The sequence below is a fragment of the Harpia harpyja genome, chromosome 6 (assembly GCF_026419915.1).
Source record: "Harpia harpyja isolate bHarHar1 chromosome 6, bHarHar1 primary haplotype, whole genome shotgun sequence".
Lineage (NCBI taxonomy): Eukaryota > Metazoa > Chordata > Aves > Accipitriformes > Accipitridae > Harpia > Harpia harpyja.
Genome location: NC_068945.1, coordinates 42,289,885 through 42,304,195, shown reverse-complemented (window position 1 = coordinate 42,304,195; position 14,311 = coordinate 42,289,885). Strand labels below are relative to the sequence as shown.

General features: G+C 41.3%; 1 protein-coding gene across 5 annotated transcripts in view; it reads right to left on the bottom strand.

Annotated features, from left to right (window-relative positions):
* Positions 1–14,311, bottom strand: part of MET (MET proto-oncogene, receptor tyrosine kinase) — a 91,392-nt gene that overhangs the window by 63,720 nt on the left and 13,361 nt on the right. For 4 of the 5 annotated variants that reach the window (XM_052790114.1, XM_052790118.1, XM_052790115.1 and 1 more), the window contains exon 2: positions 6,577–7,791. In XM_052790114.1, coding sequence (XP_052646074.1) covers positions 6,577–7,776 — 1,200 coding nt within the window. In that variant the 5' untranslated portion in view covers positions 7,777–7,791. Of the gene's footprint in view, positions 1–6,576; positions 7,792–9,294; positions 9,379–14,311 lie in introns of all 5 variants that reach the window. The other variant, XM_052790117.1, reaches the window with a different exon arrangement.

Here is a 14,311-nt window from a genome sequence, read left to right as displayed (position 1 = left end):
CCTAGAAAGTTCGAGTCACACAACACTGTCCTGGATAATAATTACCTACTGTTGCTTTAGTGAGCAATAATGACGGCAATATGTGGTCCTGAGTCAGAACAAGTAGAGTACGTAGAGGAACTGCTGAGGTAAGGTTGGTGCTGAGTGAGCTGAAAGGCAGATGTCTGCTTTGCCAGGATTTATGTGTCTCTCCATTGTTTGGCAGCAGAACCTGAGGAAAATTCATTGCTTGCTTAGATGTCTCAGCTACCTACCAAAGCCAGGTGGGATGAATCCAGAACTTAGATCTGCATGCAGTGCACTGCAGAATCAGCTTCTCTTTCTCTGGAACATGGAATTGTTTACAAAGAAATCCCAGCAGATCTTTCAGGAGGGTCTGCCATGGTCCCATTGCAGAATAGCCATCAGCAGACTAGACAGGAACTTAATCTGGGGCAACAGAGCCTTAGAATTTGGTCTGAACACAGGAAAAGAAGCTTAGATCTGAATATTACACATCTCTAGTGAGTGTCCTTAACGTTACATACCTGCTAGTCTACATTTTGGACATCTCTTCCCGTGGGACTGTAAAGGTTTTCAAATTTGCAAGGTTACATAGGGTAAGAAAATTATTCTTCATCCAGTTCTAGTCTTTAGAGTTACTTAAGGGCCTTCAGAAACTCTGAGACAGAAAAAAACACGTGACCAGATATCCATGTTAAAAAAATTAAAATTACTTTCTGCCTGAAATGATTTCTGTGCAATTCCAGAGAAAAGCAGGACAGTCACTCTTCCACACTAATAACCAATAGGGAACCCTGCCTTCAGCAGCAGAATTTGATTAAAAAGTCTGGAAATGGAACATTATTAGTAACTCTGGCTGATAAATCAGTGCCCTTTGCAGAAAATGGTAGTTTAATGGATACCACTTTTTCACAGAGAAATCCAGCTTTCATCAAGAAGATGATAAAACACCAAGTAGCAGCGCTGGGAAGCAGAGACAGGCCCCTAATCAGACATCAGGAGAAGGAAAACTGTAGTTTTTGCAGCACTTGGGGACTAACAGTTTGGCCCCCAAACTCCATAGCTCCTGGGGCTCAGAAGAGTCTGCAAAGATATCTACCACTCGGGGGGGGGTACAGTACTTTCCAAAGAAACACCCTGACCTGCCTTTTTCCTTGCCTTGCCTTTTTCTTGGGAACTCCCTTGTGATGGTGTCCACGTGGCCGGTCCCAGGGACAGAACAGCCCTTACCTCTATAGTCATGTGTCTGCTGAATCTGGCCCAGTATGAGCTAACCATCCCCATACCTATGCTCATACCATACCCCCTACACACTCATACCCATATCTCTACCCGTACCTGTACCCATACCCATGCCTCCCTCACGTGCAGCTTAACCGGAGTTCAGACTCTTCCTGCAATCCCTTACGCCATGTCATTTGCCCCAGTCAGGTCTTGCGTGGCCAGGTGGGCAGATGGCCACATACCTAACGGCAGAGGGGAGCTGGGTGGTGAGCACACCCTGCCTTGCGCTCCACCGTACAGGGCACAACGGGGACCCTCGGGTACCGCCTGGGCTTCCAGCAGATAGGCAGCGAGCGCAGAACAGGAAGGTGGATGCAGCTTGTCACCTTACGACTGTGGTTTAAGCCTGTTTTAAAGGGTGTCAGTGCACATTGCCCATCACCCAGTCCCTCTTCATTTATTCTCCCGAGACGTCAGAACCCCGTAGAGAAGCTTGCACAAAATCTGTACGGATGGGAGCAGGCTTTGTGCCCAGGCAGAGTGCTGTATGCCAGTTGATATAGCATTTCCAGAGGAATAAATGACTGAACTGATCCGATGGATTCTGGTGCTTGACTTTTAGGGAAAATATTCAGGCACATTCTACTCACAATATAAAAAACATTTCCTCCGTGCTGTGAGATTATCTAAATAAGCCATATCAACCCTTCCTCATCAGAGAGATGTGGTGTTATTTTTAAACCTGCCAAAAAATTTTAAGCCAAATGGTGTGGGATATTACAGTTACAGGGCCTCAAAAGAGTTATTTGTCTCTGTTTATTTTATTAAATATTCCTAGACGTACCCTTAGGATGACAGATCAATAAGTGCCTTTGCGGTTTCCTGATAGAAGGCAGCAATTATTTTCTTCCATTACAATATAAGCATAACCCAATTTTACTCATCTATCATGTGTGTAATGGTAATAAAGAAGCATCACCATGTGTTTATTTTACTGTCACTTTATCTTTTGTTTTGGTGATCTTCTGTTTTCATTTCACGTTCTTCCAACAGTTTGTGCCTTTCATTTGACAGGAGCTGTGACCAGTTTGAATTGCTTTAGGACACTTGTTGGGAACATGATGGCAGAAGCCTGTCTGTGGTTTCTCCTTTCCTGTAAGGCGAATGGAGTACTTTAGGCTTTCACCTGAACCTATCTGTAGAAGAAACAAAGCCACAGGATCTTTACAGAGCTGAATTTGGATTTCATTTTTAGAGGTGCTGTTCTATAGAAGTCAATAGTGATTGAAGTTAGGTATCAGAGGACAATTGGGCTCACAATTCTTTAGCACATACAAGATGCAAAAAGGCTAAACAAAGCCCATAAGACCGTGATCTATCTAGTGACAAATGAAATGTATAGTTGAGATTGTCAAGGCTAAACTCAACCCATCTTCCTGACTTGGAGAATCACATTTAATCCATGATAGAGGTGCGAACTACTGGACTATGTCTGCAAATGAAGTAAGCAGCATTTGTCTCCTCAAGTACTGCTCTGCTTTGAGGACTACCACACCAGGGCTCACAGTGACTAACTGTGACCACATAAACTCTGCTAAAAGCCTACATCCAGTTTTCTCTTCGTTGTGGGTGAGGAGATTCCTGAACAGTGATTCAGAACCCTCCACAGCAGCTACCTCTCAGATATCTTTGTCCTGACTTGGGCAATAAAGCCCCTTTACTATGACTCCAACTTTTTTCTTTTAATTCAAAGCCAGTTCTCTTTCCTCCTTGCTGTCATTGAAGTGAAGGAAAGTCTTAACTGAAGGAAACGAAGTGAAGTGTCTTAACTGAAGGAAATTATCAGGAAGTGCTAACCGGTCACAGCTCCACTGAGGTACATCTGATAGCAATCAGATGCACCATCGGATTCACTTTTCCTAACCCTGACTTCAGTGAGCCCAGGCTTTTGCTTAATCTGTATTTCACTTAAACACAACTGGAAATGTTTTATTTCAATTTTATAAAGTTTTCCATGAGCTCTGGAATAACTGAAGCACAATTGTGTCTGGATTTATATCTTGTGGTTAGTTGACTTTGCTGTCCAACTAAGCTCTGACAGAGACTTTTCCCATGGGTGAGCAATACCTGCTTTGGTCCCTGTGAGTCCTTCTGATGTTTATAAAGGGGCTCCTTAAACTTCATCGGTTTCCATAGCCTGAGCATATATTGGATCTGTCCCCAGGTTCACACCTGGATTCACATCCTTAAGATTTCTTATTGTTGAGGTTGTCAGGACAACTAACAGAAAGACAGGCATACAATAGCATGACTACATAAACTTCATTCCTTTAGGAAACAAGGCTAAAAACTAACAAACTTTGTCAACCACATCGAGATGAGTTAAAGTATTTCTTTTTAAATGCTTAAAATCTGAGAAGAACGAGTTGAGGAAGTGTTTTGGATGTTTTATTCTGGTTTATTTTGGTGTAATTCTACCTTTAGCAGCCTCAGACTAAACAGTCCTGAGGGGCAGCCACTTAAAAAGATGGACTACCCAAAGTCCAACAAAATTATGTACAATTGTCTTGTGGGACTTTTTTTGATAACTTGAAATGGCCTTCATCAATCAGACTCTAACTGTAAATTATCAGATAGCACTCCCTTGCAAACATTGCTAAAGGCTCATTTTTCTTTTTAATGTCGAAGTTAGTGGTATACCATATTCACTGCTGTACTGTTTTGACTGTCCTATGACTTAATCTCACAGTGGTCAGTGCCTTTCACTTGCATCAGTGGTCTGTGGTTTCATTCTCTCAACATCAAAGAGAAAGATCGTCTTGGCTACATTACAAAAAGCAAGTTTTGAATTTTGCCAAAATAAACTGAGACATACTCTCAGAGTTTATAAAAGATTTCTTTTAAGTTGAAGGTGAATTACAAAAAGAGGAAAAATGGGTTATGCCCTTATCTACATTTTTATAATGTACAAAAAAAGGCCTAAGAAGAGTTGAGGGCTTGGGGAGTCTTTTTATTATTATTATCTCCAGCACAATCAAGGAGGACCAGATTTGACATTCCTGACAAGCATAAGAAATCATGTTCTTTCCTCCTTCTGCCTGCTCCTTCCCTTCCTTCACTTTCCAACCTTGCAGGTCTATTTTACACACCTGAGAAAAACAGGTGTATAAAGCATGCTTGGCAAATTCTTGGCAATCTCTTTGGCCAATTGAAACTTGAAAAAACTCACAGGACACTTTTTATTGGAGTCTTAATGAGTCCTCTGGAATAAAGCAAAGGAAATGGAATGGGAAAGCTTGACAGTCTTGATATTTCGGTGTTAAGCAAACAATCAGGACAAAAATTTCTGATTGCCTTTATGCCATTTAAAGGAACCACAAGAAATCACAGGCACATTCTTCTCTTTATCAGTTTAATGTAGCAGAAATCAGAGTTCTGATGACATTTCTTGAAAATGGGCAACTATAATAAACCGTCTGCAGTATAAGACATTCAGTTCTGATATGCAAAGCAGCAGCAGACTCTGGAAAAGCTTTTGAAACAGGAAAGTACTTCCCAGCATGTGAAAAGTGGCAAATTATTCTGTCAATATTTTAATGGTATACTTTGCTATGAAAAGATCACCTTATGAAACGGGTGTATAGGCAAGTAAAGAAAGAGATAAGTTAAAGGCCACAAGCTTTAAAGACAGTCACTCACAAATAAAATACCCCAGGAATAAGGAAAAAAAGTACTTTCAGAGAAGAACAAAGTTCACTGTTAAAAACGAACTGAAAAATGAAAATAAAAAAGGATATCAAGACCTGAAATGAAAAATTAGGACAGCAATAACACAGTGAGGAAAGATAAGAAGTTACTGTGCTGAATATTTGCTAACTTGCTTTTAGTTCCTGAAAATTGCCTTTCTCCCCTAAAAGAGGGAATAAAATGCTACATCGGTTGTGGTTGTTCTATCAGGATCCGCTGGCAATGCCTACATCTGTGTTGAACACCTGGAGCCTGCGATAAGCAGTCATCCCCCGACATCACGGCTGTTGTGATGATGCTCAGACTGGGTCGGACGCTACCTCTGAGCACATTCCTGCTACTGGGGAGAAGCCACGGCAGCTCTGTAATGGATGCTTCTCCCCAGACCACTCCATCTCACCCCTGGCAGTGATGAGCAGCCCTTCTCTTTCATGCAAGAGGCTCCCACCTCCAACCAGGGCACGTGCCAGCACCCCGTCCTGAAGCCCTGTGCTGGGCAGCCGTGCTGAGGAGGACTCTGGTGGTATTGGGGTGATGAAGGCCTGTGGTTCCCATCCTCACCCTGAGCCATCCCAACAACGGGACATGATAGATCCCATCCATCTCCCAATGCAGGTTGAGCTGTTGCTCCATCCTGACGCAGGCCTCATCTTGGCTTGCGAGGCTGAGCAGAGCCCTGTGATAACGGCTCTGGCCCTGCCCTCTGGTAGAGGACAGTGTGCCATCTCTGAGCTCCAATTTCCTTGTATTTGTGAAAAGAAAGCTCCCCGGAGAGGACACTTGAGGCCCTGCTGCATAAGCAGGTACAATTCAAAGGTCTAATGTTCCATGTTTCAAAATAAATGTTAAAAGTACCCGACTCCCAGATTCTGTATTTCCTTTACAAGAGCTGACACTGGCAAAGACACTGGCCAGAAGGGAAGAAATAACTTCTGTGCTTCCTCCACTCACAATATTCCAGATGGTTGGAGAGCAGCAACCACCTGAACACATGGTGTACGGAAAGGCAACCCTCCCATCCGAGACTGTCGGTATCCTCATTCAGATACACTTTTCATAGACAATTCTTTCATTAAGAAAACTGATTTCAGTGGGACTGTTTCTGTATCAAGCATGAGTAACTGTATTACTATCTGGCTCTTCATGGCATGTTCCAAACCAGCTCTTTCATTTTTTTCCAAGGAGGGCAGTGATTCAGCATTAACATAGTTTAAAATATGAGTGATATTTCAGGGACTCCTCAGTGCACATGGATACGAATGCTAATGAATAATTTTTTGAAATATTAAAAGAAATAACTGCATAAATGTTCCATTTTTCTGCATCACAGTCTCTCAAGAAAAACAATTACAAATTTAAGAAAAAATCAACTTTTTTTTTCCCCCAGTTCCACTAGTACTTTTTTAGCACCATAAGGACCTCAGTGATTTTCATAGTCAATTTACAGGAACTAATCCTTACAGAGATGAATGATCAGCAATGATAAGTAATCTGAAATGATCAGGGACTTACATTTTGTAACTGAGGGGACGGCTACCTGGCAATAGAGTAGGCAAACAGAGAACAAGAGTCCCAAAATGTAAGAAATTAATTGTTGCTTACCCTGTTCAAGCAGTATTTGCTCTCTTTTCCATAAAAGTGCTGGAGACATTTCATGTTCTGCTTGTCAACGATCTTGTTGAAGAACTCGTTGATGGTTCGCACGGAGACGGCGCAGACAGCAGATCTGTTGGTTGGTTCGGAAGAGTCTGGTTTGCTTTGTGCAAAAACACCATAGAGAATATCATCGTTCAACCCAAGGCCCATTTCGTGGGCTAGAGCTGCACCTGGCTTGCTTACATAGGCAGCTTGCAAAATGTTGAATACCTCCTTTCGGATGGCTCTCTTTCTCCGCTTTTCGGTAAAAATACACTCAAGTGGCATTTCCATGTAAGAACGCATCTCTGAGTCTAAAGTGCAGAAGCGGATAATTCTTGTGTGAAAAGCTTGGGAGTCGAGAGATTCTCTCTGGACAGTCAGAAAATAGACAAAGTGATCGTTTTCAAAGGCATGGACATACCTAATGGGATACGAGCTGCGGAACTGAGGGAGGATATCTATATAAGACTGATCTGTGAGAAATTCAAAACCATCCTGCGTTTCTTTTAACCTTCGAACCGATATTGAGTGCAGCACATGGGGAGGTTGAAATGTACAGGTCACAGTATTTCCAACAAAGAAGTTGACAAACCTGTCCTTTTCGGTCACCAAAACTTTGGTTCCTAAAGTGCTTACAACACAGTCAGGACAATTATCTGTCTCCCCGTCCACCCGGGGTGAATACATGCAGTGCACCTCGCTTTCAATGTCAGCGGGGTTGTCAGGGTGAATGATGTGACGGTGGCAGATGCCTCCGGACACACTACCGCAGCTGATGAGCTGGTCATCATAATAAGTTTCTAAGAGTAGTGCCATATTGACATTATCCCTCCATACACTGTTAGATAAATTGGCTTTATCTTTGCAGTCTTCACATGGCGCACAGTCAGGGTTCTCCAAAATGGGCCCAGTCTTGTACACAGAAATGTTTTGGAGAGTGTCATTTAGTACATAGATCTTGTTGACTGCTCCAATATAAACATGATGCTTGTACGAAACTACATTCTGAATCGGTGTTTCTGCAATGAAGTTAGGAAGATCATATTTTACACTCAAATTCATCTCCGATTTTTTAGCTGCTTCTTTGCATTGTCCATGGCTCCTCTGCAGCAAGGCAAACAGGAACACGATAAACCCAGAAGGATATGCAGTAAAAGGCTTCATTGTCAGGGATTTAATCTGTCAAAATATATTTAAAGGAAAGAGTGGTTATATTTCATATACTAAAACATCAGTTTATCAGTCAACAGAAATCCATTTCTAGGCTGCATGTATTAGCTGAACTATTTCAGCTTAGGAAGTTTCGTAATCTTGCTTAGTGTCATTAATAGCCTTGTGCTAGAAACTGCTATGATCACTGCTCTTCATGGGTACCCACTTCACTGCTTTTAGAACAAGTCACAGAAGGATTTTCTTATGATGAATTTTGCAAGACCCCTCGGTGTGTTGTACAGCAGCAGAAGAGAGCTGACTACTTCCACATTAGCATTAAACCAGCTGACTGATACGGTTTAGAACAAGATGGTGCACAGGTAGCTGAAAGCAAATCAGCTCAGGACACTCAGGACACAACTGCACACAAAGCAGTTGTAGCACTTCAGTGTGTGGATATAAGATATTTGGCAAGTTGCTCAAGAGGCTGAGCTGGTTTTTTAGCGCAGCTGCTCAAAAATGAGAAACAGAAAAGACATGAAATAATGTGAAGATTTGAGCTGGAAGTAGGCTTCTCTTTTACTCTGTTGACATTTTTGATTAACTAAGGAAGAAACCTTTCTCCACCAGACCAAAGGAAGAAACCCTTCTCTCTCCTCCTCCAGCTCGCCAAATCACTGTCTTTCATAAGGGCCTGGTTTGGAAAAAAGAATGTTATTTTCAGCCAGCTCTACTTCTTGGAATAGTCATTTTCCCTAGTGTTGACAAGGTTTTGTAATATATTGTTAGAATATTTTATGCATCATGTGGTGCCTGGCATGTGCAAGTTTTATTTTAGGCCTTGTACCACAGCAGTAAGTCACTCTGGTGAACCTTTACAAGATACAGGCGTATCACTGTGTTGTAAACAAAGGGGTATCAAGTGACCTACAGCCATTAACTGATGAAATCAAACAACCTAGCACTTTTCTTTTTTTTTTTTACTTCTCCACACAATTGTTTGATGTGGCTTGAAAACCCAAAGGCAGATGACTAGTGTGATATTTCACCCCCTCAGAAGATCAATTAAATGAACTGTGGTTATGAGCATTTCGGTGCAGTGTCCACACTATGCTCTGTCACACCAGACATTTTCTGTGAATGTCATGACACAGTTGTTAAGCCAAATTTAGTTTCTTCATGGAGAAAACAATTATGCATTCTAACAGCAATATGATCACATACTTTGGGAAAATACTTATAGTTTGGCTATAGTTAAGCTGTTGTTGCTAATCAAGAAATGCTTATGACCACTGAAAGGATTTAAAATAGGCAACCTTGAAAATTACAAACTAATAACAGGAATCTGTACTGACTTTCTCCTTCATTAAGACTTCAAGCAAAATGAAGGATGACTATAGACCACAGCTGTTTCAGCTGTGTATAAATTCAGTGTTTTCACTAGATTGGTTAAAACAATCCATCAATAATTCTCCTGCCTTCCTTGTGACATTTTATTTCAGTGTCCACTGAACTCTTTCCGTGCCTTACCTCATTAATTACACAAAATAATAGGTTTTGGAAACAAAGAATTGTTCTTCCTCCCTGTTATCTGGTAAGAATCATGACCAACAGCTGGGGGTAAAAATCGGAAACACAGGCTATTTGCAAGTATTAGCTGGTAAGAACAAGTCACACTTCTGGTATTGAGAAATGAAGATCTTCCTTCAAATCAACAATATTTTCTGATATTAATTAGTGACAAAAGAATCCTGGAAACAAATCAAACATGGATTTAAGTTTAAAAGAAAAAGAAAAGAAAAAAGAGCAGGGTTATTGCTATAATTAGAAAAAAGCCCCAGTACACAGAGCGCTGACTTCTATATTGTATAGGGCAGGAAACAGTTTTCTCATCCTCTGAAACTTCTTGCTATTACAGAATTTTTCCTGCTCTGTGCTGGGATGAAACCAAGAACTTTCAAAGTTTGTGTGAAACACCCAGAAGTCACACCCTATCCAAGAGCAACCGTGTTCACGTCCCTGCCTCGCCAGCACCGAGCAAAGGTCCCCGCAATGGGAGGAGTGGGAGCCTGGTCTGGCTGTCTGTCTCCTTTCAGCCAGCTCTTCCACCAGAGAAACTGCTAAAACTGATACACATTCCTGCAGATTCACTTCTGACGAGTCAACATGTTCTGACAAATACTAGATTAAGCAGAAAATTCCGAAAGTGCTCTATTTCTGACACAATGCGGAGGCAGGTATATTGTTTACTGCAACGAGTTTAAACCCACATAACAGAGGTGGCACTGCAGTGGAGAGAGAAAACAATAGGTGGGACAATAGTTTGATGAGGATGAGGCTGATCGACCACTAACACAGGAAAAAAGATGCAAGGTTACTTGACAGGCACCTACTTCATTGCAGTATATTCTGTGCTATGTTCTTGTTTTAGTGTGTTCCCAAACAGATTTCCCACCCAGTATGCCCCTCAGGCTTCAGTTTACAATCCTCCCAGTTCTTCCAGTGTCCAAAAAAGAGGATCCCTAGCTGTCCAACAGTAAATATCAGTGTGCACTGCAGAGGGATTTAGAGCCATAAATACTGTCTGACTTATTCTTTCCCTCAAACCATATCTTGAGATGTGAGGCCAGTATCCTCAGACAGGCTACTATGCCTACACTCGGTGAAACAGCGCTGTTTTGAATCTGTGCTCCAGAGACAGAAAATTCCTCCTTAGACTCCTTTAGCAAGTAAGATCAGAACCAAAAATCTAAACAGCAAGAACAAGGGCGGGATTCAGTGTAATGGAAAGGGTGCCAGGAATAATAGGTACTGTATTTCACCACTACAGGAAGGAAAATATGAGCAATAAATGAAAACCAAGTCATCTTTGCTCTCATATTTGAGCTCCATCATGGTGTCTTCCTTTGTATGCTTTTGAGGTGTTTCAGCCACTCTCCCAGACAGAAATCTGCTGATTCCCACCTATGGGAAGCTCAGGCTCAGATTTAGGGGCAGCTCTAGGGAAGATGATTCCCCAATATGCATGTCTCCAGCACACTGTGAATCTTTCCTCAAGGTGCCTGAAATCAGAAGGCACGTGTTCTACTGTGAGACATTTATAGCTTAGGGAGGACATAGCAGTTATGTGAAGAGTACAACGTGCAACTCCTTTTTTTAGGTATTTGTTTTTTCACAGTCCTTACATCATATAAACTCCACTGTTCCGCAGTGAGACTCCCGTGACATTCGGTGCCTCTTTTTATCTGCATTTGACCCAGGGTCTTTCTCTATTCCACTGCTGCAACCTGCGGCACAGAGTAGCTCTTTCATAACCTCCAGACCGGGTCATTGCAAACACACTTCACTTGAATAAATCCTGAAGAAGCAGGGAAACTTTGGAGAATTAAAAATTCAGTCCCACATCTCTTCAAAGGTCCAATAATCCCAGTTCTCCTTAGCACATACTCAAATTAATTTCAGTTGAACTTAAGCACTTAAAGAGTTTTGCTGAATTAGAACTAAAATACTTAGGCTATAGATAGTCTTTTTGAGTCCAGGTCAAAGAACTAGCTGCTGTCTATCACTTGCAGAAGGAAAACAAGTAATCCCTTTGTTTTTCTACTTGGTTTGAATGACGGATGCTGTTCATTCTTTTGTGACCTTCCCGTGACTTGTGTGTCAGTGTGTCTTTCACGTGTCTACAGAAGACTTGTAAGCTTTGGCCTGTGATAACTATCAGCAAGCAGTAGCTGTGGATGGATTATTCCTTTTGTAAGAGATATTTTCAAAGCCTGTGTCATGATGTGCTCATTTTTCCAACCCTCAGCAGACAGTAGCTTGTATAACTGATGAGAAAATGGATTTTGGTCAACTGCTGCAAGTGGCTAGTAATGATGTGTCATATTAGTGTGCTTGGCAACCTCAAGTGCTATGGCTGATGCTTCCCACCAGGCTTGGTCTTGAGTGTTTGTGTACCGTTAACAGCTTCCCAATGGCAATCTTTTTCCTACAAGCTTCATTCTCCCCAGTTATGGCCTGGGTGATAATTTATAAATATTGAATATCATGTCTCTCCTTCACACTGTTTGCCACCGTACTGACGAGTCAGGCCTGGCCTTACTGTGGAATAATATTTGAGCTGTCATATGCAAGGAAGCCAAAAACTACTGTCATGCTTGTTTTCCTAGCCCTCATTTCAACGACTTGGGTCCCATTTAACTCTCATTACAAAGCACTCCACAGATCTGCACAAGCTAAGACAACACGCTGACACGAAAGCATTTTGTAGGTCGTTTGGTGCATCTCATTTTTCCTTGCTTTATTACAGAAAAGGAAATGACAGGATCCTGTGTATCCCACATAGAGCATGTTCGTACAAGAACACATTTAGTCCTCAGATAGGTCATTTCAGGTTAGGTAACAGCAAAGCCATGTTAATTCGTATTTCAAAAACTCTGTTATCAGCAAATGGTAGCCTTTTCCCCTCTTTAAGGAAATATTTGATAGTATAGTTTTATATTTTTTCCAGTGGGACAGTATGTCTTGTTACTTAGGGCTCTGACAGACTTCTGGTGGCAAATTTATATAGGATAACCCTAGTGATTACTGCTCGTGAGAGTTCAGTTGGCTTTGCTATCGTGGACCAAAATCCATGTCAACTCAGGACTGGATTCCCTGTGGATCAGAGGCTCTGTCATGGAGGCAGCAGCATCATTTAACAGGAGAGGGCAAATGAGAGGGGGAGATGATAACAGCTCCATCCAACTTTAATCTGTTGTTGCAAATCTGTCACAGCACTGGCATCAGCTTCAACAGACTAAGCCCACAGCGGACGTGTCTTCATCAGACTTTTCAATTAATTGATTGCATCTGCAGACAAGATTGGTCATACGTAAAACACTTACTGAGGTTAACCTATTTTCGATGTCCACAGATTAAAAATATTCTTAAATCAGAATTGCTAACCTGAATTAGCTACCTTGAGTTAAAAGAACTGAGAGAACAAGGAAATTTGAGAGTAAATCAGCAACAAACACACAAATAATCCCTGAGTTGAATTCAAATGGCTAATCTGAGTTAAAATCCACGTTCCCTTGTCTTCAGCACTATTTCAACTCTAGTTTAGCTTACTCATCTTGACTAGGATGGGAACATAACTTTCCTGCAGCATGATATGTACACTAACATGATGAATTTTCCCAATGCATAGAGTCACAGGAATTAGTAGCAGTGATTTAGGTCATAAATTCATCCATAACAGGGCTGGGAGTTTTCTATGGTACTGCAAGAGGTGTGTGTGCATGCAGATGGCTGATGGTGAAGAACTGGTGGGCAGGGCACAGCCTAGGCAATTGCTGGAAGATCTACCATTAACTACATCCTCTGCATATCCAATGCAGTTGTGTGTGTCAGAAGAAATTGCTTTCATTAGCACGTTCAACTGATCTGTAAGCCTTTTCTTACAATATTCAAATACAAAAGAAGAATCTAAATTCTCCCTGCATAAAATATACTCTTTAATATACATGGTCCATTACTGGGTCCAGTATACCATTGTAATTCACAGCAGCTATCAACAGAAGCATTTTTGTTGTCTGCCAGGTTTATTTTTAACTGGCATTAAAACACAAGAACACTGACCTATCCTTTGCAGTGGAGAAAATGTTATTCTTATACTCATTTAGCACTATTTTTTTGTACGTGTCCTACAGTGCAGTAAAGTGTAGAGTGTTTTGTTTGAAACTCGGCTTCAGATCTTAACATCCTAAAGCCAGCTCATGTCTTGGGTCTGTAGCACAACTGGATTTATTTAATCAATTTTTGTTGTGATGGGCTACAATGGCACTACAGGTTAGAATCATAGAATGGTTTGGGTTCCTTCATAACAAACCTCAGCAAACACTCACTGATATATTACGAACGAGTGGAGCAGATCGAGAGCTATACGTTGCTCAGAAAGACTAATTCAAAAGGTAGTATACAGCATTTGCTGGGATTCAGGGAAATTTCTCATGTGAGGAAGTGGTACTTATTCTAAGGGATGAGGAATTAATTCCACAAAGAACAGGAACTAGAAAAGAAGTTCAAAATATACAAAGAATAATTGAAAAAGGGGAGGAAATACCCACAATAAGGTAGGTCCTTCGTTGTTTGTTCACGCTTGTATTTCCAGATGGATTTGGATCTTTAAATACATGAGGACAGCTTTCCACATCTGGATGCATAAGGATGGGAGGATTTTTTTAAAAATTATGATAGTGTTTGGTGAAAGCAGGAAAACAGAAAGTAACCTTTGAAAACCACAACACTATTGATCCACTCCATCCATGTGAAATGCACGTCAGCAACTGTGGGGTTTCAGTAAGAAAATACCTGTGATGTTATTGTGGGTCTTTATCACTACATTGGCAGTAATATAAATCCAGTTCTAGCACAGACTTAAACTCGGTATCTGCAGCAAATAATTCAGCCTGATAAATGACATGTGAACAACTTGTTCAGTCCAAGTTGAAAAGGAGCTATGTGTGGGATAGAATAACATTATGCTTGTTATTGTACATGTCAT